This window comes from Thermobia domestica, chromosome 15 (assembly GCF_964235325.1).
Source record: "Thermobia domestica chromosome 15, izTheDome1.hap1.1, whole genome shotgun sequence".
Lineage (NCBI taxonomy): Eukaryota > Metazoa > Arthropoda > Insecta > Zygentoma > Lepismatidae > Thermobia > Thermobia domestica.
This window is the reverse complement of record NC_137468.1, coordinates 5,495,197-5,519,529: the sequence shown is the minus strand read 5'-3', so window position 1 is coordinate 5,519,529 and position 24,333 is coordinate 5,495,197. Positions and strand designations below refer to the sequence as shown.

Genomic DNA, 24,333 nt, shown 5'->3' with positions numbered 1-24,333 from the left:
ATTTTCATATTTTTAATGATTTTTTATGTCTGTTCTTTTTCTACGAATACGACGGGAATTTCACGAATGTTACTTCGTTGGAATTTGTGGTCTATAAGCTTTCCAATAGTGTATAACTCATGACTCTGTGATAATTAGGTGGGGTCACCAGAGCCCCGAACGTGAGAGTCTACCATTTTGTTAAAATTCCTGACGGGTGTCTAGAGTTAATTGTGTTGTTATGCCGTAGACACTAATCATTATTAGCTACCCATGTTGCAGATAGAGATGTATCTTGAAAATTGTTTTGTTAAAATGTCATTTGCTCCTTGTAGGCTAGTCACTGCTCTTTTCTATGAGTTGTATTGTATTTGTCAGAGCATTTCTTCTAGCTTATGACGTGAGAACTGTTATTATTATGGAAATGATAGTGATCAAAAAATACCCAAGTTTTGAATTTGTGAATTTGGATCTTAGAATAGTGTATGGTGTGTTTAACCTCCGTTATTCTTGGAAATTAAGAAATGTTCAAATACTTCACTTGAATTTCTGTTGGTTTAGTTACACGCACACTGATGTGCAGAATTTCGTTCAGTAATTGCTGTTATAATAAGAATATAACTCTGCTTGTAATTTACTCCATGCACAAATCCTGCGGAGGATGGGTTGTTTGTTAGAAAATTAAATTAGCTTCTTAAATATGATATTTTAGTTGTTTAAAACTTGTCCAACCAGCATCGAAAAAAAAACACGTTTAAAACAATTTGTTTAAAACGTTTAAAACAAACTGAATAAAACAACAGCCCCAGTTTTAAACATGTTTTAAACACTTGTTTTAAACATTTTGTTTTAAACATATCAACCCTGATTAATACCCTCTTCACTGGGCAAAGTGGCTAGCACGTGGCTTTTACGTAAGAGATGCTGAGTTCAATTCCTGGTAAGAGAGCATTAAATGCACTATAGTAGTTCAGATTCCACTTTAAATCTGTAAATTTTGTTCTTTATACAGTCACTCTTTGATAAGAAACGTAAATTCAAATAAATAAATAAATAAATAAATAAATAAATAAATAAATACAAATGTACACTCATGTCCAAAATTATTGTCGCATGACTATAAATATGTTGTTGTAGGAATATAATTTGATAATGGATACGCCCGGTATTCCTTACAATGTCAGTATGTGTATAATCGGCAAAGACGTGTATGTGGCAAACTTCATGCCAAAAGAGCAGTAAATAAGAACAATAAAACGAAAATAAAACTTTATTGTCCATTTAGCAACATTTTGTTTTACTCATTCTAATTTTCGTATTTATAATTCTTTTCCTATGAAATTTACCACAAATATACATTTCCTAATTATACACATAGTATCAGTATTAAAAGTACCCTGCAAAATAATTATCAAATTATATTCTTAAAAGAAGACAGATATGCGACGATCATTTTGGACATGAGTGTACATCTAATATACACGATGATGTAAGTTTCTTGTTTTTTATTTGTACCTGCATGAGACCAGAAAACACCAGCCACCAGGTGACTATGTTTGTGACTCTTAATCTCTTGAACCATACGACCGATCTCGATTCAAAATTTTCAACATAGATGAGGTTCTGGCCTGGGATATTTTGTTATTATATCACTTTGACGATGCAACTTAGGGGATGGGGAGATACTTAAAAATAATCGAAAATGACCTATATCAGTGCCAAATCCATAGTTTTCGGGGACACTAACAAGGGACGTATGCGAACCGTGACAGCTAGATATTTATGAAAATTGGTACTCTGGGTAATTGTGGATCGCTAATCATCGTGGTGATAGTCACTCGGTGCAGAAATGCCTTATTTACTGCTACGTATCATAACTACATATACCAAACAATGACCGGGTGAGGCTGGGCCGACTTATACCCCAAAACGTGGGAAAAGGCAGAAAATGAAAAATGTGTGCAGGGAATCTGATACCTACGGGATGGGAGCACGCGACTAAGAATACGGCAGTAGTGTCACACAATAAGTGTTGCCATCTCAACACAACCTTTTAGTTTTTCAAATAAAACGTACACCATTTTATGACATTGAAACGATTAGCATAAAAAGTGAAAGAAAGTAGGCAAAGATGGGTTATCAGTGTTGTCAAATAAGGGAGATAAATTATAGTGTCCGTAATACAACAGAAAGACTGCAGAAGGAACAAATGTACAGTAAGGAGTAAACCACAGCATCCAGTGACTAACTTACTTGATACGTCATATCGGGTGTGCGGTTAGGACGAGAAATGTAGTATTTTGCCATACTTTCTATGGCTTTTCTGTTGTGTGTACTGTTATATTATGTTGAAATATTTTGGCGCCTGTGTATTACTGGTAACCTAAATACAGTGTGTTTTGTCTTCATCGTTGTCTCAAATGCTATAGTTTCCTGCAGTCCCGATTGACATCTACCACAGGACAGTAATCTTTGCGAATTGAAGTACTTTCTTCTCAAGATTTATTACCTTTCGTGCCACACCTTTTTTGTACTCTTTTCAGGAGGTACGCCGTTGTTTCTGTGGATTGGACGGCATGCAGGATTTTATGCAGAATAGGATTTTAGGCAGCCCCAATACAGTTCGTTTTATAGCTCTCCGAAACTGTCCGCACCCGATATCAGTTCCACAGAAATGCCATTGGAATTGCTGCGCTACAAGAAGACTTGCTGTTCATATTTCCGTATTGTCACATGGGACTTTTTTTTATGACTGCTTTAAAATGTGTCCTTTCTGGGTGAATCCTGTATCAAGCCCTTAGTTACTGGATGCTGAACATCTGTCCCTAATGTATCTGCATTCTTCTTGTTGTACATGTGCTCATTTCTGTGTACGGACCTCATAATTTCTGAACTTTAGAGCCTCATATCTCCCATATTTGGCAACACGGATAACCCATTATTTGTCTAATTTCTTTCACATTTTATGCCAATTGTTTTAATACCATAAAATGGTATACGTTCTGTTTGAAAAATTATATGTTTGTGTTGGGATGACAACACTGCTTGTGTGACACTACTGTTGTATTCTTGGTCACGTGCTCCCCTCCCGTAGGTATCAGATTTTACCTGCACACATTTTTCATTTTCTGGCTCTTTCCGGCGTTATTGGGATATAACTCGGCCCAGCTTCACCCGGTCACTGCTTGGAATATATCTTACATAGTGGGTAAACAAGGCATTTCCGCACCGAGTGACTATCACCATGATGATTAGCGATCCACAATTAGTCAGGGTACCAATTTTCATAAATATCTAGCTGTCACGGTTCGCATACATCCCTTGTGAGATGAACAGTGACACTTCGGATGTCGTTTAAATCCAAATTCAGCCCCACAACTTGGGGGATATATACAAAAATGATCTAAAATGTCCGATATCAGACAGCTTCATTCATAGTAAAAAGTGACTAACGAAACTTATTACCATTTTTTTTTCTTAATTTAACTCAGCGAAGTGGGTAATTGATACTAGTTACTATTATATTTAAATATGTAATGATCTTTTAAAATGCTATTTTAATGCTTTTACGTATGAATAATGGGCAAGAATTTTAAATCTTATGTTGAAAAATAGACAAGTGTTAAATGATCAAGTACTACTAGTAAAAATACTTCGAAAGTAGCAAATTGTCCAGTGCCAGCATATAGTAATTATGCGGTCCAAACTATTTTAGCAAGATACAAAAATTAATAACCGGTAATAGGCATGTTTTAGATGGGTTATTAAGTAACTTAAAGAAAAGTAAATCCTAAACTTATCTTCAAACACTAATATAATTTTATTATCATAAGCAATATGTGAGTGGTAAAAAAATCTTTGTGTATCTAACTGGTATGAAATTACGAGAAAGGAAATGAACGCTTTCTTATCTCTATTCTTGAAGTTATTGTGGCTATATTTATTAATCTGACAGTGCTTATCTGGGTAATCGTTGTTCCTGGTACTACAAATAAACTATTATTCATTCCGTGACTGTTTCATTTTATGTAACTTCTTACGAGTGGAAATGCCCGTTCTCGCACGGGAAAAATAGGTTTATGACTAGGTATTTGAACCCCATGCTTTTCTTGGTACACGCATGGGTGATAATTTTGGACTTTGTTTTAATTTTCAGTTTAGGGAGCACGGTGGCTCAGTGATAAGAGCGCTTACTTCTAGTGCATGGGGTCTCTGATGACATCGTGTGTGTGGGATTTTTCGGGGTACTTCAGTTTCCTCCCACTTTTTCATTCCACCAATTCTTTCATAATTCATTTGCCTTAATCATTATTTCCTTTAGCCTAAAGAGCGTAATCGTGAGATGTTAAATTGACATATTATTCTATTTTTTCCATTTTTATTTTCAAATTTTAGTTTAGCATCCCTTTCAGCAGCGAGACGTGGACCTATAGTTTAATGTGGGATCCCAACGACATGAGCTCCTGCCGGCAATCGAACCCGGGTCTCTCATGCTAAAGGCACGTACGCTAAATGTTTAGCCACGAGGGACCTCAAATTTGGACTTGGACTCAACACCCAAGACGATGAACTGGACACTAATGTCGAACGTTTTCGATTATTCTTAATATTACACCCTCATGTCGTCGTCTTTACAAAAATGTACTCAAACCTGAATTATACCATGGTTCATACATGCTCCAAAAATAATGAAAATTTGTGCAGTGATCTAGGTGGAGTTAGCCATCAAACCTATTTTTACGTGTTATACGCCTTACCCTTCACCTCCTTGCTGAAAATGTACTAAAAACTTAACGTAGGCCAAGGTACACTCATGTACGAAAATGGACACATCCGCTAGGACATGGGTGCTATTACTTTAAATGAACACTTTATGTACCAAGTTTCATGTTCCTAAGTTGAAAGAATTGAGATACTAATTTTTTTTTTCATGAATTTTTAACCCCCCGCTTCCGCCTTAGGATACACACTTAATGTAACATGATAAAAACAAGTTAGGCTATGGTCCAGCTATATACCATAAATCAAAATTGATCTAGCGGTCTAGAAGTTTGCGTACCAACAGTTTTATTCATTTATATATACAAGGGTTGATCAGAAAATAAGGTTACAAAGCCTAAAGTGAAACGTGTATATATATTATTTCATACAACCAATACAGCCACGGACAGTACATACATTAGGTTATTTTTCGACAGTCTAGGCGCTTGTCGCATCGTGGGATGAGTTTAAAGATTTCCTCCTGGTAAAAATCTTGTCCTTGTGTGTTCATCCACGTTGTCACGAAGTGTTTAACCTCCTCGTCTGAAGCGAAGCGATGGCCTTTTAAGTGCTCCTTCAAGTGCAGGAACAGGTGAAAGTCGCTTGGAGCGAAGTCCGAGTTGTAGGGAGGGTGGTCGACGATGTCCCAGTTGTGTTTAAATCTGTTGATGCTGTGCTGGGTCGGCCAATGCGCACCTCGTCGGTGACTTTTTCTCTGCCAGCTGCAAACTTTCGACACAGTTCTGCGATATGCTGACGAGACATTAAGAGTCCCTCCGTAAACCTCTACCAGCCGCTGGCGAATTTCAGTTGCGGTTACATGTTTCACCCAAAGAAATCGAATAACTGAGCGGACTTCTTCGCGAGACCAGTTTTAATAAGGTTACATTTTAAGGAGTTGCCACTATTTTGATAACCATCTACGTTTATTTTTAGATTTGTAGAAAACATGGAATTTGCTTATGGATCACTCCTATTGCTTTACAGGTTTAGAAAATTAGGGTGATAAATTCAATTCTAACATCCTAAGATTCAGCTGAACATAAAGTTCAAGTCGTAATAAATGTGGAGATACGTTAGTTCTTTCCTAAGGAAATAAGGTTATGTAGCAATAGTTTGTGATTTTATTCTTCCACTCGATATCTGTTGTCGATCATTTATCTTGGAATGTAATAAATTGTGGTTTCCTTCCTTTTTCCGCTTTCATTTTTTTTATCTGGACTCAGTAGTATTTGACACTTGTAGATGGTCATAAAAGCGAATAGTATAATTCTGTTTTTTTTTTTTTTGTTTCTGTATTTTCTTATTTTGTTTTTGACATCCTGTGCAATTTCTGTGTTAATCAATGGTTAACTCTTTTGCCTTTGCACATAGTTCACAGTTTTGTTCCTGGTACGGCCTTTAATTTCCAGTTAGGCATTTGCGTAATAATTTGAAAATTAAGAAACTAAAAGAAAAAGAAAGAAAAGAACCAACTTATAATCCAGGTTGGTACAAGTGAAATTTCCCCTTTGACGTCTGTTGGGGAAACTCTCCTCTGCAACAGAACAGAAGGGTTGACTCGTAGCAGACAGGTTGGTTTTATCCAGATACTCAGGGGCTGGTTGAACAAGTCATACGCCTAACGTCACAAACTCTGTTGTACGCGTCCAGCAATATAGGCTGGGGGACCCTGACAATCAGGAGGCTGCGTGGTTGAACATGGACGTATGAAATTGTAACACAATTGTAAGTATTATTCTTCACGAATTCAAATTGGGACATTCTGCACAAAAAAACATTAATAGTGCGTTTGGACCAGGAATGGCGTATGAATGCCTTGTTTGCCGTTGGTTCTTGAACCGGTTCCGGTGTCACCGTTAGTTCCGGTGACGGAGCATTACAAACTAGCTTCATGAACACTGACCAACATCATGTTCGGTTCAGCTCCTAAGGAACCGTGGAAGTAGATTCTGGTTGAAGTGTTTGTGCCATTAAGACTAATTAGGCAGTCACGATACCACTTTCGTTCTGCAGCTCTGCAACCAAAAAGGTGAAAAAGTCGATACGTGAATAACACCACCCTCCAACAAGAATCGCTGTCCGGAGACGTGCAGTTCTGTCAGTGTATGTAGTAACTTGTAAGATTCCCTGCACTAGATCGTCACTTCTGATGAAATGTGGATCTCTTGACAATCCTAAATGGTCAGCACAGCAGTTGGGTTATCACCAACACCCAGAACAGTGTCCCTCTATCCGCAGATGTTGCTGCTGTTATAGTGAATGTGATCCATCATGTTCTCCACCGAGGCTAAACCAGTGCAGAACTCCCTGAAATGCAGCTTAAAGTTGTCCGCAACCATCCTTGAATTGTCAACAAGGATGGTGTTCTGATATTGCACTACTGTACAATTAATGCCCATGTCATTCAAAGGACATTGCATACTCTCCAGGAGTTTCCAATACGAAACAATTTCCTTACCCACCGTATACTCCTGATGTCTTTCCTAGTAGCAGCACCTCTTCTATCATCTCAACCACTTGGGAGGGAAGATTTTCCCTGATGATTGAGCAGAGCAATGTGCGGTTGGGGACTTCTTCGCATCATTTTCCTGATCAGGAAGTGTAATGTGCTATTGAGGACTTGTTCGCATCATAGTCCAGACTTCTTTCGCACGGAATCCAGTCGATGTTTTAGTAGTGGAGGAAGTGTGTAGTTGCAGACAGCGACTATTGTAGTTTTAAGTATTTTTTAAAGTAACCCACTGATATTCCATTCATACAAATCTAATATAAAATGCAGTGAAAAGGTGAAAAAAATATGCTTTGTGGTCAGGTAAAATGAAGACACTAAAAGCATTGGCGGCTGTTCTGAGGTTTTGAGAGTTCGTGCCCAATGCTTTGTCCGTTGTTTTAATTCACAAAATAAATAAATAAATAAATAATAAATAAATAAGTATTCTCATTTTTAATTTTATAAAAGCATCCTTTCTAAAAGTGTATTAACGGCTATTATTTTTTTTAGAAACTTTTCAGTCTTTATTTCATATAGTAGAATCAATTATTTATTCTAAATTTCCTTAACTCGAAAACTCTACATGATTGCAATGTGTGAACTTAGATATTTTATTTTCTAGAAATGAGCTCTCTAGTGGCTATGTGGATAGCGTATGGCTTGGGAGACTCGGGATCTCATGATTAAGGTCCCATGTTAAGCTATAGGTGCACGCCTCGTATACCCTTGGTGCTGAAAGGGGCGGTAAACTCAAATCAAAATAGATAAGAATTTTCTAGACATTTCACAAGCTTTACAAGAGTTTGATTTTCAAAAAACGTGAACATCGAATGTTCAACTTGATACTGTCAACATAACTCCTTGTCGTCTGCAACCAAACTAACTTCAATGATGTTAGGGTTGTATACCCAACAGGCACTCAAAAGTTATTTTTTCAATAATTAATTATACAGTAAGAAGGCAAAGTAGAGTGAAACTTACGTGAAAATACTGTATTGCAATCGGATGTACTTACATGTACAAAATTTTGTAGTTCTATTGACTATGGAAGTATGTGAAATAACAGAAAAGTAATTAATAAAAGCATTGTAATACAGATTCCGGTCCAGGCGCCGGATGCACTGAATAAGATCAGATTTGTGACCGGACATCACGCAACTAAAAAATCTTGTGGCCAACCATAGTCTTTCAGGGTTCTAATGCCAGATATTTTAGTTAGACAAATCCTGTCATGTGAGGGTTGTGTAGCAAATAAAAGCTAATTAATTTCGATGTATTAGAAATAATATATATATATATTTGTGCTCTATTTGAGTCAAATCTGTAATCTCATATTTTTCTTTTTTAGGTCTTACGGAAAGATAAGAAAACGAGTGAGCCCTAGCAGATCCCGAAAGGTTCGTCGCCAACGTTCTCGACTGTCTCGGAAAATCAGGGTGCAGCCACGCGGTAAGTTAACGAATTTCATATTTTACTGCAAGATGTTTCAAAAAGGACAAAGTGAGATTATTATATATATATATATATATATATATATATATATATATATATATATATATATATATATATATATATATATATATATATAATATTTATTTATTTATTTGTGAAGATAATTGGACAAAACAATTGTAGAAATCTTTTCTTTCTTTCTTTCCTTTTTTGTCTATTAAGATGCCATTTCATTAAGAAATTCACAACACAATTCATTCCATTGTACTGTTTTCTTCTAATGGGGCTGCGGTGGCTCCGTGGTAGAGCATTCACCTCTGGTGTTTTGGGTCCCGGGTTCAATCCCAGCCCCCACAAAGTGAACTTTCTGGTGGACAAACACTGTGCACGTGGATTTCCTCGGGTTCTCCCGTTTCCTCCCACTTTCTTAATTCCACCATTTCATTCATTACTCACCATCACCGTCTCCTTTAGCCTAGTCGGCATAATCGTGGGACGTAAAACACAGATTTCATTTCATTTTTTGTTTTCTTCTAAACATCTTTAAAGAAAAGACAGCAATGACTTAGAAGTTTCTTAAATCATGTTCACATCTGGGAAATATGTTACCACGTCATAATGTATTTCTTAGTTCACGCTAAGACTTAGCTGTTTAGTAGAGTACTTTCTTGTAGGACACTTTGTTCCACAGATAATGATTTTATCCCCTTTTCAATTATTAATGTATATACAGGATGTTTCAAAATTACTATTGGGTTTTTTAAGGCTTAGTAGTATTTATTACATTTAACGTACAATTATAAATAATATGTGAAATGAAAGAGCAACTCAAACAGTTTTTGCTACAAGTGTTCAATGTGAGCACCATTCATTCGTCACACGGCACACATCAAGTCGATAGGCGAGAAAGTCCCATAAACTTTTCCCCGGAATCTGGTACAAAACACATTCAATTTACGGGAGTCTTGTTGCAAGTGTGTCGTCTCCTGGGAATTTGCTGACTCCCAGATGCAAATATTGAGTGTTCACAGCACCACTTACATGAAATGTCGATGCATCACTGAAGACGACACAATCCAGAAAATCTTCGTCATGCAGCAACATTTATTTTGTAAAGTTGACACGTAAATCGAAGTCTATAGAGCTTGTAGCACCTGCAAACCATAAGGAGACAGTTGTAAAGCGCCTCCTTAAAATTCTTCGCACACACGGTTGCACTGTAACTACAGATTCAGTCTTTGCAAAATGTAAGATTTCTGCTCACTAGAGTCCATGTTTGCTACTAGCGCTTTCTAACGGCAGACAAAGAAAACCATGCATCCTCATGCGTGTTTACAAAACTGTTTGAGTTTCTCTTTCATTAGATGGATTATTTATGATCTGTAAGTTAATTGTAATAAATAGTACAAAGCCTTAAAACGCGATACTTATCTTGGAACACCCTGTATAATACCGTATCTAATTTGTATTGTGAGCGCTGCATTGAGCCTTCGAGTTCCATAAGTCATAGAATGACTGAGTTAATTTATATTGTAACTGTATTAATTAACAAACTTTAATATGCAGGTCGAATTAACACTGGAATCATTAAGAATCCACGAATCGATCTAGCAAGAAATTATTTTAAAATCACAAGGTATGTATTCTGTTATTTATTGTGTATTCTGTAATATGACCATAAACTACTCGTGTATGGGAAAGAACTTTTTTTTTTTTTTTTTTTTTTTGTAAATAGCCTCGTGAAAATTGAAATTATAAATCTTTTTGTCCTTATTTGAAACATCTTTCAAGTTCTTTCTTTTTTCAGATTCATTCAAGGTCAGGTCACTCGTTGACCTCATCTGCCACCAATGAATTTCTTATTCTTAATATAATGATGGTGATGAACTTTGTCAAATTTTCATTAATGAAGTGAAAATCAAGTAAAACGACAAAATCCTTCAAAATTTCTCTAAAACACACGGCAAACGTGATTCATCTGTTTTGACGTTGCTCAAGTGATACCAGAACAGCGAGATGAATATTTTTGAAATTAGGACTGTGCGATATTTCTATATATCGATTGATTGATATTTCGATATATTTTGAATTAGAAATTTAGTTTTTATAAGCTTCTTAATTTTGAAAAGAAAAATCTTCCTATACTCAGAAATAATAAAAAGAGGGACAGTCGGAAAGTTTTCAGAATTTTGTTGTGGTTCTTTATTACCACAATATAAGTACACATTTACGTAATCGCTAGGGCAACCCAAAAGGGAAAATTATTTTATAAAATCGAAAAAAGAAAAAACCGCAGTGCCAAAACATTAGGTGGGGCGAGCGCCCCCACTTGCCCCCACGTACGCACGCCTATGCCTAGGGACTGTATTGCCCAAAATTCATTGTGACTGCATCAAAAATACCAGAACTGCATCATTCCGGGAACTTTCTGACTGCTTCTTATTAGCTTATTGGAAAGTGAGAAACGAAAATTGTGATTGTCAGTTGTTTATAAATCAAGAATTCAAAAGAAATAAGGTACTTGAGACGAGTTTGATTGTTTTCTTCCAAACTAAGGCGATTTTGTTCATATTTTGTAAATAAATCTCATTAATAACCCTACATTGTTATATTAGAAGCCTCTCTCTTAAAAATATCGGATGAGGTTTCTTCTGTGGTGTTATTTAAATCCTATTAGCCATAATGGCGTTAATAAATAAATGTTAAATAATTCTGTTGGAAAGAATATAGATTTTTTCCAAAACGCCTGTCACTACTTCATAATTTACACTTTTAGATTTAATTATACGTAGAAAACTTGAATAAGCAAATACAAATGATGTACGAAAGGATACTCGATAATTACAATAAATTATTGAATATATTAAAAAAAAAAACTCAACATAAAACATTAATTGAAATGACGAAAGTGAGATTGAAATGGGAGACATTTCCTACTACATGGTAAGAATTCTGAACATTTCCTATAAATCACAAGTAGACATTGATCAATATTCAAGGATAAGAGAAGGATTGTTACTTTAATATTTGACAGAAGAGACCAGAAAAGTCAATCTTTGATGAACGGGAGAGATGCATGTCAAAACTCCAAATGACGTAGACTTCGAAAGACGTACAGTACAAATTCCACCGAAGACAAGTGCTTGCTTCTCCGCCGATCTGAGTGACCCCAAAGCCAATCTACGGCAGTCTTTTATATACATCATGTGGGACGAGCCATTTGGGCTGTACACTCTTCATGCGCTCAATGTTAATTGGAAATGCAACGTTGCCGTTTACCTGGACCTACACAAAAAGTGTATGAAGTTACTGTCTTTTACGCTAACGTGCCGATGGCCAGCCCCCATTTCAAACATGCCGCCATTCACGTTTTGTTGTAGGTCCGATAAATGGTAACGTTGTATTTTCATTTAACATTGGTCACATAAAGAGTGTACAACCCAAACGGCTCATCCGATTCAAAAAATTCCTTCACTTTAGATAGATCAAAAAAATCATATTTATAGACTGTTTTTCCTCTTACATTTTGCTGCAAACCTGATAATAACAATTACCCTATGTCAGAGGACTTTTGAGACACCCTGTACTTAGAATTATACTGTTAGGTGGAAACTTCTGGTCTCTTCTAATTCAAAGAACATCAAGAAATAAATCTCTGGTTCTTCAATCTGTATAAGAATGAATATATATATATATATATATATATATATTCATTCTTATACAGATATATATAAAATATTATTGTGATTTACACCACACTTCAAAGCTTTCCGAGAACGCCGATTATAATTTTGTTATTTTTTTAAAGTAAATTTATCAGTAATAACTGAAGAATATGATTTAATTTGAAAACGGTAAACTTTATACGGCAGTTCGGCTTTTTAAATTATTATTATTTTTATAAGTGTAACACATATTTGGCTTCAGAAATACGAGATTTTCTGGTTCTCATATTTTAGAATAATAATCCCTGATACAATGAAACATACGTAGAAGAATGAATAAAATGGCTTTCGATCTGTTTTAGAATGAATCAATAGTTATTAATTGTTATTTTTACAGCATTGCCCATCTCGAGTATCCTGCCACCGATGAGGTGGAGAAACTTCTGTAGGTAGCATTACAGTTCTGTCAAGGGCGGATCCAGGACGTACTTGTTGCGGGACGAGGGTTGTAATACTGATACTTAGAACTACGTTTAAGAGGTCCAAACTCTGGGATGGGTCTTATTTATATATAAAATAAGAAAGTTTCCTCTTCTAGGGGACGGGGAAGTTTCCAAATCGCCCTCCTGGATCCGCCCCCTGTTCTCAGTTAATCCTTCGTCTTGACACAACAATTATTTGCTTCAACATCGTCCTTCAATCTTTGTGCTAATTATGCGTACTGGGAAGAGGCGATATCCTTTTTGAAGACTTTATATCCCGCTTGGAATAAATGAAAATAATGCGGCTCAAAGGGCAACGTATAACTTAACAACGATGACAGTAGTGTGACGATAAAACTATGCAGATCCACCTGCAAAAATAATTTTCCAGTCCTCTGAAAATGTGCCATAATGAAAACTTACAGGAGCAAAAGGAATTGCAATATACCATAACTCAGTGGTTCTCAAACTTGTTTCCGCGACCCAGATTAAATAATAAAAAGTATTTTGTGGCTCACATACTGGTACTTTTATTCAAATACATATTGCCATTCTACGTAATTGTGGTGTATTTCAAAGCAATTAAATTTTGCAAATCGTATCTCTAATGCGTTCGTTCAATAATAGTTCGTATGAGTGATTAACATTAAGTTTATTTGGGGGTTGTGAACACCCCGAGCGGCCACGAATGTTACCAAGTAGAGCTTGATTTAAGCATGATGCTTGAGTAGAGCTTGATGCTTAAATCTTAATAAATCAAAATTTAATTGGTTTCTTTTATGTCAATCGTAAATATCTCACTTTCAAACTAAATTGTAATGTAAATTTATGACTATAGTGGCCCTGTTGTTACGAGAATATAAGTCGGTGACGATCGAGTATGTATAATGTAAATTTCTTTCTCAGTAACTGTATCATATGAAATTGTACGCCTGCGCAAAAAGAGGGTTAAAGTGTTTCTGTAGAAAGGTAACGCAGAGCTAACACTACTCCCGACCAGTGCCCTACCTCGTGAAAGATTATTGACTTACCTGCTTTCTTACTCTCCACCCAAACCCAGCATCTCTACTGACTGTACAAGACAAGGCTCTGAGTAATCACTCCCAGACAGCAATTTAAACTTGCACCAAACTTGCCGTTGCAGGTCAATTGACTTGCCGCAAACTCTTCTATGGAAGCCAGTTTGGTAATGGTAATCTCAAATATACTGGTAATCTCCATTAAGGAGGATCGAGAATATTCTACTTGCGTGCAGTTAGCTACCCTCATGTTAAATTTAAAATTATTTTTATGTAAATAGTTTGATCAGGTATGATCAACAATTTTTAACTTTTGATCCCTTTTACTAACATAAATATAAACTCTATTTAGTAGAGGGGCTAACTACAGGATCCCCCTTACACCAAATTCAAAATTTCTCGAATCATTTGATGTTCATTTCGTCAGGTTTTATGAACAATTTCGAACGTTTGATCGACTTTACTAAGAGATATAAATAATAGAATAGGGAGCTATATCTATCAAATTTGAAGATGAATCTCTGAAAACCATTGACTAATCTGATCGAATAAAAATCAAAGGATTTTCATGGAGAATTGACGAATTTAGCCTAGCGTGAGGGGGGGAATAGCTGGCGTGTACTTGGCTCTTCTTTGAAGATAGCCTACATTTACGTCTATTATTAAATCGATCGAAAGCGGAAATCGTTGTTTAAATTAATAAACATATTATATGTACTGTTTAGATGCCGATCGAATAGTTTGATCAAACTATTGGTAGAGCCAACGTGTTTTAAGCTCTGTTACTAAAACCAGCTTACATTTCTGTCAGCATGGTCGATCAAACTCTGCAAATTGTTCAGTAAGTCTTGTCAAACAATGATGAAACGTGCGATGTGATGAAGTGTTGAATCTAGCGTTGCAGCCAATACGGGAGGGATTTGGTTCAATCTCGTCTCGAAAATATCGTGAGTGAGTTGTCTCGCCTGGTGAAACGTTCAATTCCAAGTGAGCTGTTCCGTCTCGTAATTCAAGAGAATTCTGTCTCAACTCATGTAACTGGTGCATACCAAACATTAATACCAGCTCTTCAATTTAATGTCTCCCCCCCCCTTACCAACGATACATGTTTAATTGGCTCCCCTAATCTCGATATATGCCAACAAAGGTCGAAGGCAGTCCACCACATCCAGCAGATTAAACATTCGACAACGACAATCGTTATGTCTTTCTTTAATCAGACTTGAGCAGACATTTTCGGCGTTTGATCAATGCCCCAAAACCCAATCTAGTCATTTTTTTTATTAGGAAGATAAATTCAAGGGAGCACAATCATTTTTTCCCCCTTGCCAGTAGATACAGCCCATCATAGTTTCATTAGTCCTTTTGCCGAGATTTAAGTCGATGAAGTAGGGGGACCTAGCCACCCCACATTCATCTGGTGAGCACTGACCAGGTCTATCATTGGTTCTTTATATATATATATATATATATATATATATATATATATATATATATATATATATATATATATATATATATATATATATAAAATCAGATTAGATCAGCCATTTCCGATCACTGTCCAAAAACCAAAGTTGTCCATCTTTAGATGTTAAAATTGTGCTATGCGTCAGTGTCGGAAGTCTTATAGTACTGCTTTGTCCGTCTATCCGTCTTTTCTTCTGTCCACAGTATCAGAGCAAAATTGGTAATTGATATCGAGAGCGGTTCTTTTGTAATTGATTTAGCGTCCCAGGAATAGGTTCCATCTATTCCATTAACACCCTATTCAAACTGGGATCGGTACAAATTAGCCATTCCCGGTTTCATCAATTTTCGCCAGGAAACAAAAAAAAAAAAAAAAAATGGTTATAGATAGGCACAAGAGGTTTTCTGCAATCGATTAAGGGTCTCAGAAGAAAATATAATCACAACCCCAAACACTTCACCAAAAGAACAAATTTTGTTGAAATTTACTACTACAGGTGTGAATACTGATTTCCGTAGAGCAAAAAATGTAAGAGAGATCGAAAAGCGATCTTTTCCAATCGATTCAACGTCCAAAGATTAGGTTCCATCTCCTAACCCTGTATTACAGTAAGGGATAACAAGTATTGCAAATGGTTGGTTGATATGGATTCAGCGTCCGAGGAACAGGTTCTATCTTTGATCTTATTACTCTATTGCAACCAATAATTATAGATGTAAAACTTCCAGTTTCGATATTAGTCTCCATAGAATTAAAACAATAAGGAATAGCGAATAATGGTTTTTTGATATGGATTCAGCGTCCGAGGAACAGGTTCTATCTTTGATCTTATTACTCTATTGCAACCAATAATTATAGATGTAAAACTTCCAGTTTCGATATTAGTCTCCATAGAATTAAAACAGTAAGGAATAGCGAATAATGGCTTTTTGATATGGATTCAGCGTCCGAGGAACAGGTTCTATCTTTGATCTTATTACTCTATTGCAACCAATAATTATAGATGTAAAACTTCCAGTTTCGATATTAGTCTCCATAGAATTAAAACAGTAAGGAATAGCGAATAATGGCTTTTTGATATGGATTCAGCGTCCGAGGAACAGGTTCTATCTTTGATCTTATTACTCTATTGCAACCAATAATTATAGATGTAAAACTTCCAGTTTCGATATTAGTCTCCATAGAATTAAAACAGTAAGGAATAGCGAATAATGGCTTTTTGATATGGATTCAGCGTCCGAGGAACAGGTTCTATCTTTGATCTTATTACTCTATTGCAACCAATAATTATAGATGTAAAACTTCCAGTTTCGATATTAGTCTCCATAGAATTAAAACAGTAAGGAATAGCGAATAATGGCTTTTTGATATGGATTCAGCGTCCGAGGAACAGGTTCTATCTTTGATCTTATTACTCTATTGCAACCAATAATTATAGATGTAAAACTTCCAGTTTCGATATTAGTCTCCATAGAATTAAAACAGTAAGGAATAGCGAATAATGGCTTTTTGATATGGATTCAGCGTCCGAGGAACAGGTTCTATCTTTGATCTTATTACTCTATTGCAACCAATAATTATAGATGTAAAACTTCCAGTTTCGATATTAGTCTCCATAGAATTAAAACAGTAAGGAATAGCGAATAATGGCTTTTTGATATGGATTCAGCGTCCGAGGAACAGGTTCTATCTTTGATCTTATTACTCTATTGCAACCAATAATTATAGATGTAAAACTTCCAGTTTCGATATTAGTCTCCATAGAATTAAAACAGTAAGGAATAGCGAATAATGGCTTTTTGATATGGATTCAGCGTCCGAGGAACAGGTTCTATCTTTGATCTTATTACTCTATTGCAACCAATAATTATAGATGTAAAACTTCCAGTTTCGATATTAGTCTCCATAGAATTAAAACAGTAAGGAATAGCGAATAATGGCTTTTTGATATGGATTCAGCGTCCGAGGAACAGGTTCTATCTTTGATCTTATTACTCTATTGCAACCAATAATTATAGATGTAAAACTTCCAGTTTCGATATTAGTCTCCATAGAATTAAAACAATAAGGGATAGCGAATAATGTCTTTTTAATATGGGTTCATCGTTCGAGAAAAAGGTTATATGTTTGATCTATTACTTTATTGCAACCAATAGTTGTAGATGTATTATTTTAAGTTTGAGTGTTGAATTCACATAGTTTAGAAGTCAACTGCAGTTTCACACGTGAAACGAAACTTTTAACACATTCTTACCCGTGATTACACGTGATTATTTGATAGTATAATGGTTTGAATGATGTAATTATTTTTAACACGTAAATTACTTTGTCATGCGGGTGAAGAACGGGGATTTGAATAACAATTAGTAAAGTTTAATGATAACATTTATTGCTAGTTTATTATTTTATTTACAATTAAGTGAAGTAATCCGATTGAGCTTAATTGGCCCTTACAGCTATATTAAAGTTTACATTAGTGCGTGACCTGAATGTCGGCGTGAAACTGGAGTCAATTATTTTACATAGATATTTATAAACCAAATTTAAAAAGTCATTGATTAACTTTGTTCATTTTTAATGAAATGTTATTAAATTAAATTAAATAGAATGACCACTTAAAAACATATTACTGAGTGATCCTGAAATGGACACCAATAATTAATTTTGATCTAATCTCTATATTCACGTAACACTTTGTTATTAAAAGGGGGTTAACTTCACGAAAGCTTCCCCTATATTTAATATCAATATTTCCCTCCCCCCTTCAAGAAATATTTAGAAAATAAATTTTGGGGGCCAACTTCACACTGACTTGCACTTTCAAATTTCGATCCAAAATCGTAGTCAATCGTTTGTTTTTCACTTGTTATTGATTATTTTGAAGAAAAAAATGTTTGATGCGAAAATCATAAAAAGATGTTTACAAAATAAATTTGGAATGGGACCAAAATTACCCTGGTCCCTCCACTCTTAAATTTCGATTGAAAACTGAAACCAATGAGTTTTATCGATTCTTATTGATTAGTTTGAAAATAAAATAGTTTGATTCGAAAAATATTAAGTCATTTACAAAATAACGTTGCGTATGCCAACTTCACACTGGGCTTTCAAATTCCGACTCAAAATCAAACTAAATCATGTTTTTCTCGTTCGTAATTGATTGTTTTGAAGAAATATCGAAAAGAATTCAGGACATTTTGATAATAAAGTTAGTTGTCACCTTCACTCTTGCCCTGCACTTCAAAATATCGTTCAAATTGTTAAAAATGAGAAGATAGAACAATGAGTAGTGTATGCAGGAGTTTGTCATGGGAGGTTTAGGATCTCAAGTTCGCATTGTTTGTGTATCTATCTTAACATGATAAATGTTTAATTTTGCATCATATCTAACCCAACGGGGGGGGGGGGGGAGTTCAAACTTCGAAATCCCTCTCGTTGCATACCCCACTGAACAGATTAAGAGGCCTCATCCCGGCGAAATTAAAATACGGTACCTCTAATTTTACAATAATTATGTGATATCTTCAAATAGATAAAAGATAATTGAAATGTGGAACAAGAGCACCCTAGACAATATTATTTTACGTGAGGTACCGTTATCACAAGTCACCTAGTGGCTTTCCATTTTCAGCCGTTTAGAAACGCGAAAATAAATGCCAATTTTCAAAATGGCTCGAAATCGAAAGCAGATAAGTAAGTTGTGATAACGGTATCCCATGTAAAATGATATTGTCTAGGGCGCTCTTGTTCCATATTTCGATTATCTTTTATCTATTTGAAGATATCACATAACTGTAAAATTAGCGGCATTTTAATTTCGCCGGGATGAGGCCTCTTAATTCTATTTGACAGGAGCACATATTTTATGATAGCGCAATACATTTTATGGCTTTAAAAATCGAAAAAGAAAAAAACTGTAATAATAATACGTGAAGCGAATGCAGATTCAATAATGAACCAGTATTTCGTTATTTTATTTTAAACTTGTAAAATGAGAATTGAAACACTACAACAAATACAGATTGGATAATAACGCAATGTTGTATAATAGCTTTACACATTACAAAGTTAGAAGAAAGAGAGTTATACGGTACTATTTGAAACGAACAAAAGTTGAACAAAAATTGTGCTTGATCTTCCTTTATACATTAAACAAGTAACAATGTCACGTGTACACCACGTGAGGGAGTTTGCTTTTTATGGCATGATATCTTTTCTCAATTATTATTATTGAAGTCACAAGTATTAGTAGATTAATATCACTTCCGGTTTTAGTAGAAATATTAGAATGGAGACAGAATATATTCTTGGAATGCTTAAGTGATTGCAGAAAACCGTTTTCTGCATTATAGTACCGTTTTCACTCTGACGGTCAACGTTGAAACCGGACTCTTTATCTTTTTTGCTATACAGTATGGCGCTAAATTCGTTGTACAAAAGCAGAGGAGTGATTCCTGAGAGTAAAACAAACAAAAAAGTTCCAATAAACATAGAGCGAAAACTCTATCGTTTACGTGTTATAGGCTGCCAAAAACAGGAAAAAATGAATTTTAAAGGTTCATAGCTCCAAAACTATGGGACCTACTGTAGTCGGGTCAAGAATTCACTTAAAAACTAGTATCTGCCCTATCCAAAAATGCGTGTTTCAGAATCCTGAGGTGCTTCCACAACAATTTTTATAGATGGAGTTTGACTACGGGCCTATGATATAAAAGTACTCTCCAAGTACCTCCATAAAAATTGTTGCGTAAGTACCTTAGGATTCTAAAACATGTATTTTTGGATAGAGCACATACTAATTCCTAAGTGAAATCTTGACCCGACTACAGTAGGTCCTATAGTTTTGTAGCTATGGATCTTTAAAATTAATTTTTTCATGTTTTCGGCAGCCTATAACTCGTAAACGATGGGGTTTTCGCTCTATGTTTATTGGAACATTTTTGTTTGTTTTACTCTCAGGAATCACTCCTCTGCTTTTGTACAACGAATTTAGCGCCATACTGTATATAGAGAACAATATTGAGACTTACAATCGTAATGGATTTCTACAAGTTCCCGTTTTAATAAATACTGAAGTATGGAAATGATACTTGTTCTTTAGACGTTCAATCAATTGCAGGGAAGCGATCAACGTAAAATCTACAACTGGTTGATTTCTGCCACTTTGGTGTTACTAGAGAGATTCTAGTGAAGAAGAATATATTTTGGATTTTGAATCCAAATTTTAAAGTGACGCTAATGGGGGGACCTGCATCATTCATTTGTTTTATAAACACTTTGTTTTTTGAAACAAACTAGCCTTTCTTCAAAATAATCAACAAGAAACGTACCAGAATATCAAACGATTTATTTCGGTTTTCAATCGAAATTTGTAAGTGGAGGGACCAGGGCAAATTCGGCCCCATCCCACCTTTATTTTGTAAATATTCCTTTGTGATTTTCGAATGAAAATTTTTTCTTCAAAGTGATAAATAACAAATGAAAAACAAACGATTGGCTACGGTTTTGGATTGAAATTTGAAAGTGTGTGAAGGGGGGAGGCCAGTGAAAATGTAAATATATCTTTATAATATTCAGAACGAACTATTTTTTCTTCAAAACAATCAATAACAAACGAAAACAAATTATTAGCTTCGGTTTCAAATCAAAACTTGAAAGTACGAGGGAGCAGTGCGAAGTTGGCACCCAACTTTATTTTCTAATTATATCATCATGTTTCGCGAAACAAACTAATTTTTCTTCAAAATAACCAATAACAAACGGAAAACAAACAATCGGGTTAAGTTTCGAATCAAAATTTGAAAATAGGTTGCTAGTGTGAAGATTCTCCCAACCAGGCACGTAGCCAAGGGGTGGGTCCGGGGGGTCCGGACCCCCCCCCCTTTGGATCCAGAAATGAAAAATATTAAGGAAGGATGAAACAAAAAGAAACGAGAAAAAGATGAATCAGCGTCAAAAATATAAAGCTACAGCAAGCGTTTGGTTACTCTTTCTTATAAGGGGTTTTGTGGGGAGGAAACGGGGTGGGGTGGGGTGGGGTGAGGAATTAAGTTGAAAATGGATATTATTCTAACGGAGTATTCCGAATTCCATATGTCTCTATGCTAATCCTATGGACTACAAGTGACGATATAGAAACCGGTTCGATAAGAACTTAAGAAACGCCCAGAATCACCAATAATTTGACACATTTTGAATTTTGGGGCAACAGTAATCCATTTTATAGAAAGTCTTTACTGCCGAAAGAGATCTCGTTGCTATACTTACTAACATATCCTCATTTTATTGTCCTCACAAACCAATATGGGTATGTTGTCAGTAAAATAGTTTCGATTGCTCGTAACCACAGTAACCGTGATGTGTAACCACAGTAATTCATGTCACGCTCCTTCCCCCTTAATTATGAAATCCTGGCTAAACGAACGAATATATGTTGCCAGTAAAATAGTTTAGAATGATCGAGCCCTGGTGTGATAACTACAGTATTTCGTCACGGACCCCCCCCCCCCCCTATTGCAAAATCCTGGCTACGTGCCTGTCCCAACTTTATTTTGTAATTATCTCTTGAAGTTGTTCGAAACAAATGATTTTCTGTCCAAAACAATCAATAACAAATGAAAAACAAATAATTGGTTTCAGTCGAAATTTGAAAGAGGGGGAGGGCACCTTCATAGACGTTGGGCAAATAATAATGTCTTCCCGGGATTGCAAATCTCTTAACAAAGTTAATCAAACGTAGGAAATCGTTGATCAAATTTGATAAAATGAAGATCAAACGATTAGCAACGAGAAATTCCGAATCTGGCAAGAGGTTAGTGCAGACTATAGTTACCCCCCTCCCCGTTCATGTTAGTAAAGCTGATCAAACGTCAAAAATTGATCATACCTGATCAAACGATGACGTAAGTCAAATCGAAGGTGTAGGGGGGCTGGCTACCCATTTTAAAACCCTTATATCTGTGTTACTAACGTTGATGAAACGTTGAAAATTATTGATCATACCTGATCAAACGATTGACATAAAAATAATTTTAAATTTAAGATGAGGGGGGGCTAATTGCACGCAGGTAATATTCCCGCGGGGTACTGCCTTTCTCTTCTCCCTGTCTATCAAGTGAAATAATAGTTTATTGAGACTTTTCAATGCTTAGACTTGAAGGTCCTACTCTACCTTCACTTACAATTCTTTATAAGTCTAAATTATGCTCTACAGATGGCAGCACGCAGGTACTTGTTGGTAATTGATACAGATGTCATACATTTTCGTGTTTACGTAAACATTTATTCAGGAAGTTGCTTTTAATATTATAAGAGTTCAGCTAGTATGATTAAAATGTGCACTCTTCACAGCCTTTCTACATATGAAACAAGAAATTGAAGGTGCGCATTAGTAAAATGACAGAAGTAAGATTATTCAGCACCATTATTATAACAAGCAAAATGATTTATCACCACAGAATTAACAACAATTTTTAGAGAAGCATAAGTGGGTCGTTTATGCCCATGCTTCAGTGCTTTACCACTTTGAGAATACAGAACATAGCTTGTCTTTACTCTGCGGCTGGATAGATACGGACTGGATTCCCGTATATTTGATGTCCTGGGTTTGGTACGCTCTTGTCATACAATAGTCCCTAACATCAACACCTGAAAGACAATTTGTTAATGTCAAAAGTCAGTGGGCTATAAAGCAAATACAAATGTTAGTAAATATTGGTTAAACGCATTAACAGTGTTGACAAATCCGAAGATCAAAAGTAGCGGATTTGAACTATTTGTAGCCCAAATACAAAAAATAAGCTATACACTTTTACTAATTGTATATATAAAATAATATTGTAATATATATATATATATATATATATATATATATATATATATATATATATATATATATATATATATATATATATAATAAAATTTTAGTGGCGGATCCAATGGGGGCCATAGCGGTGTTTCGGACTGTTGGAGGTGATGTGTTAGGGCATACTCCATATTACATAAAGAGCAGTAGTAGGCCTACTGCAATGTGGAATGACGGTGATAGTACATAATGGGCGATCTTTGATTTTCAAGGAGACGTGTTTGCTTACGTCAGTTTTGTAGGTTCTTAAATACATTTTACAAAGTTTACAGCAGCCGTATGCAACAGCCGGCCCGCGGGCCATATGCGGCCCGCCCAACCGTGTCTGCCGGCCCGCTGGTCAGTTATTGAAAACAATAGTTATTATAGTTTTTCTTTTTTACAAAACCTGTTGAGAGTGAACTGGAAATTTTCCATCGATCACAGAGTGCGAAACGTGATAACGTTCTGAAGAAAAGCACTTGGCAAGCGTAGGTACTTGGGGGAAATTTCCCTCGGTATAAGGATTGCTAGATGTACCGACAAAGTTCTAAATACATTATTCTGCACCTCTTTAGTGAGTAAATATTTTGGTTACCAGTATAACAGTTGTGTTGTGTGATTTTTTGATGTAAATTACGATTAACATGTTCCATCATTTAATACTATACTGTTCAGTTCTCGTAAAAATGATATAGGCCTACCTACAGTGAGGCCCGCGACGACATTTAGTGCTCTGTGATTGGCCCGCCCACAATTCCAAGTTGCACACCCCTGGTTCACTGTTATTCCTCACTTCCTTAATACTTTTTTTTTTAAATTCCTTTCTGGGAGCCATGAATTTTGGAAGATTTTATTGTAACTCCACTTCCTCATTACGTTAATATGGGTAATACAGTAACACAAATTTGCGATGTTCATGTTTACACAGCTTCGTACAACTATTAGACCTAAGCATTAACCCTCAACTGGTGTAGTGAATTTTTAGTGCATAGTTAGTGATGCGAGGTCCCTGGGATCCCTTATTAAAAGGAGCACAATTACTTTTGAAAGACAAATTTGTTTTAAATATACATTGTTGCTGTAGAACATAATACACCATAAATATAATAAAGAAATATAGCAATGTGCATGAATATAACATGCTCAAACCAGCCTGGTATAAGT

The 24,333-nt window shown here is 35.6% G+C and overlaps 1 protein-coding gene across 1 annotated transcript in view; it reads left to right on the top strand.

The window, feature by feature from the left end:
- Positions 1-24,333, top strand: part of Exn (Ephexin) — a 115,321-nt gene that overhangs the window by 8,454 nt on the left and 82,534 nt on the right. Inside the window, exon 3 of the mRNA XM_081741262.1 lies at positions 8,583-8,683. Coding sequence (XP_081597388.1) covers positions 8,583-8,683 — 101 coding nt within the window. The remainder of the gene's footprint in view (positions 1-8,582; positions 8,684-24,333) is intronic.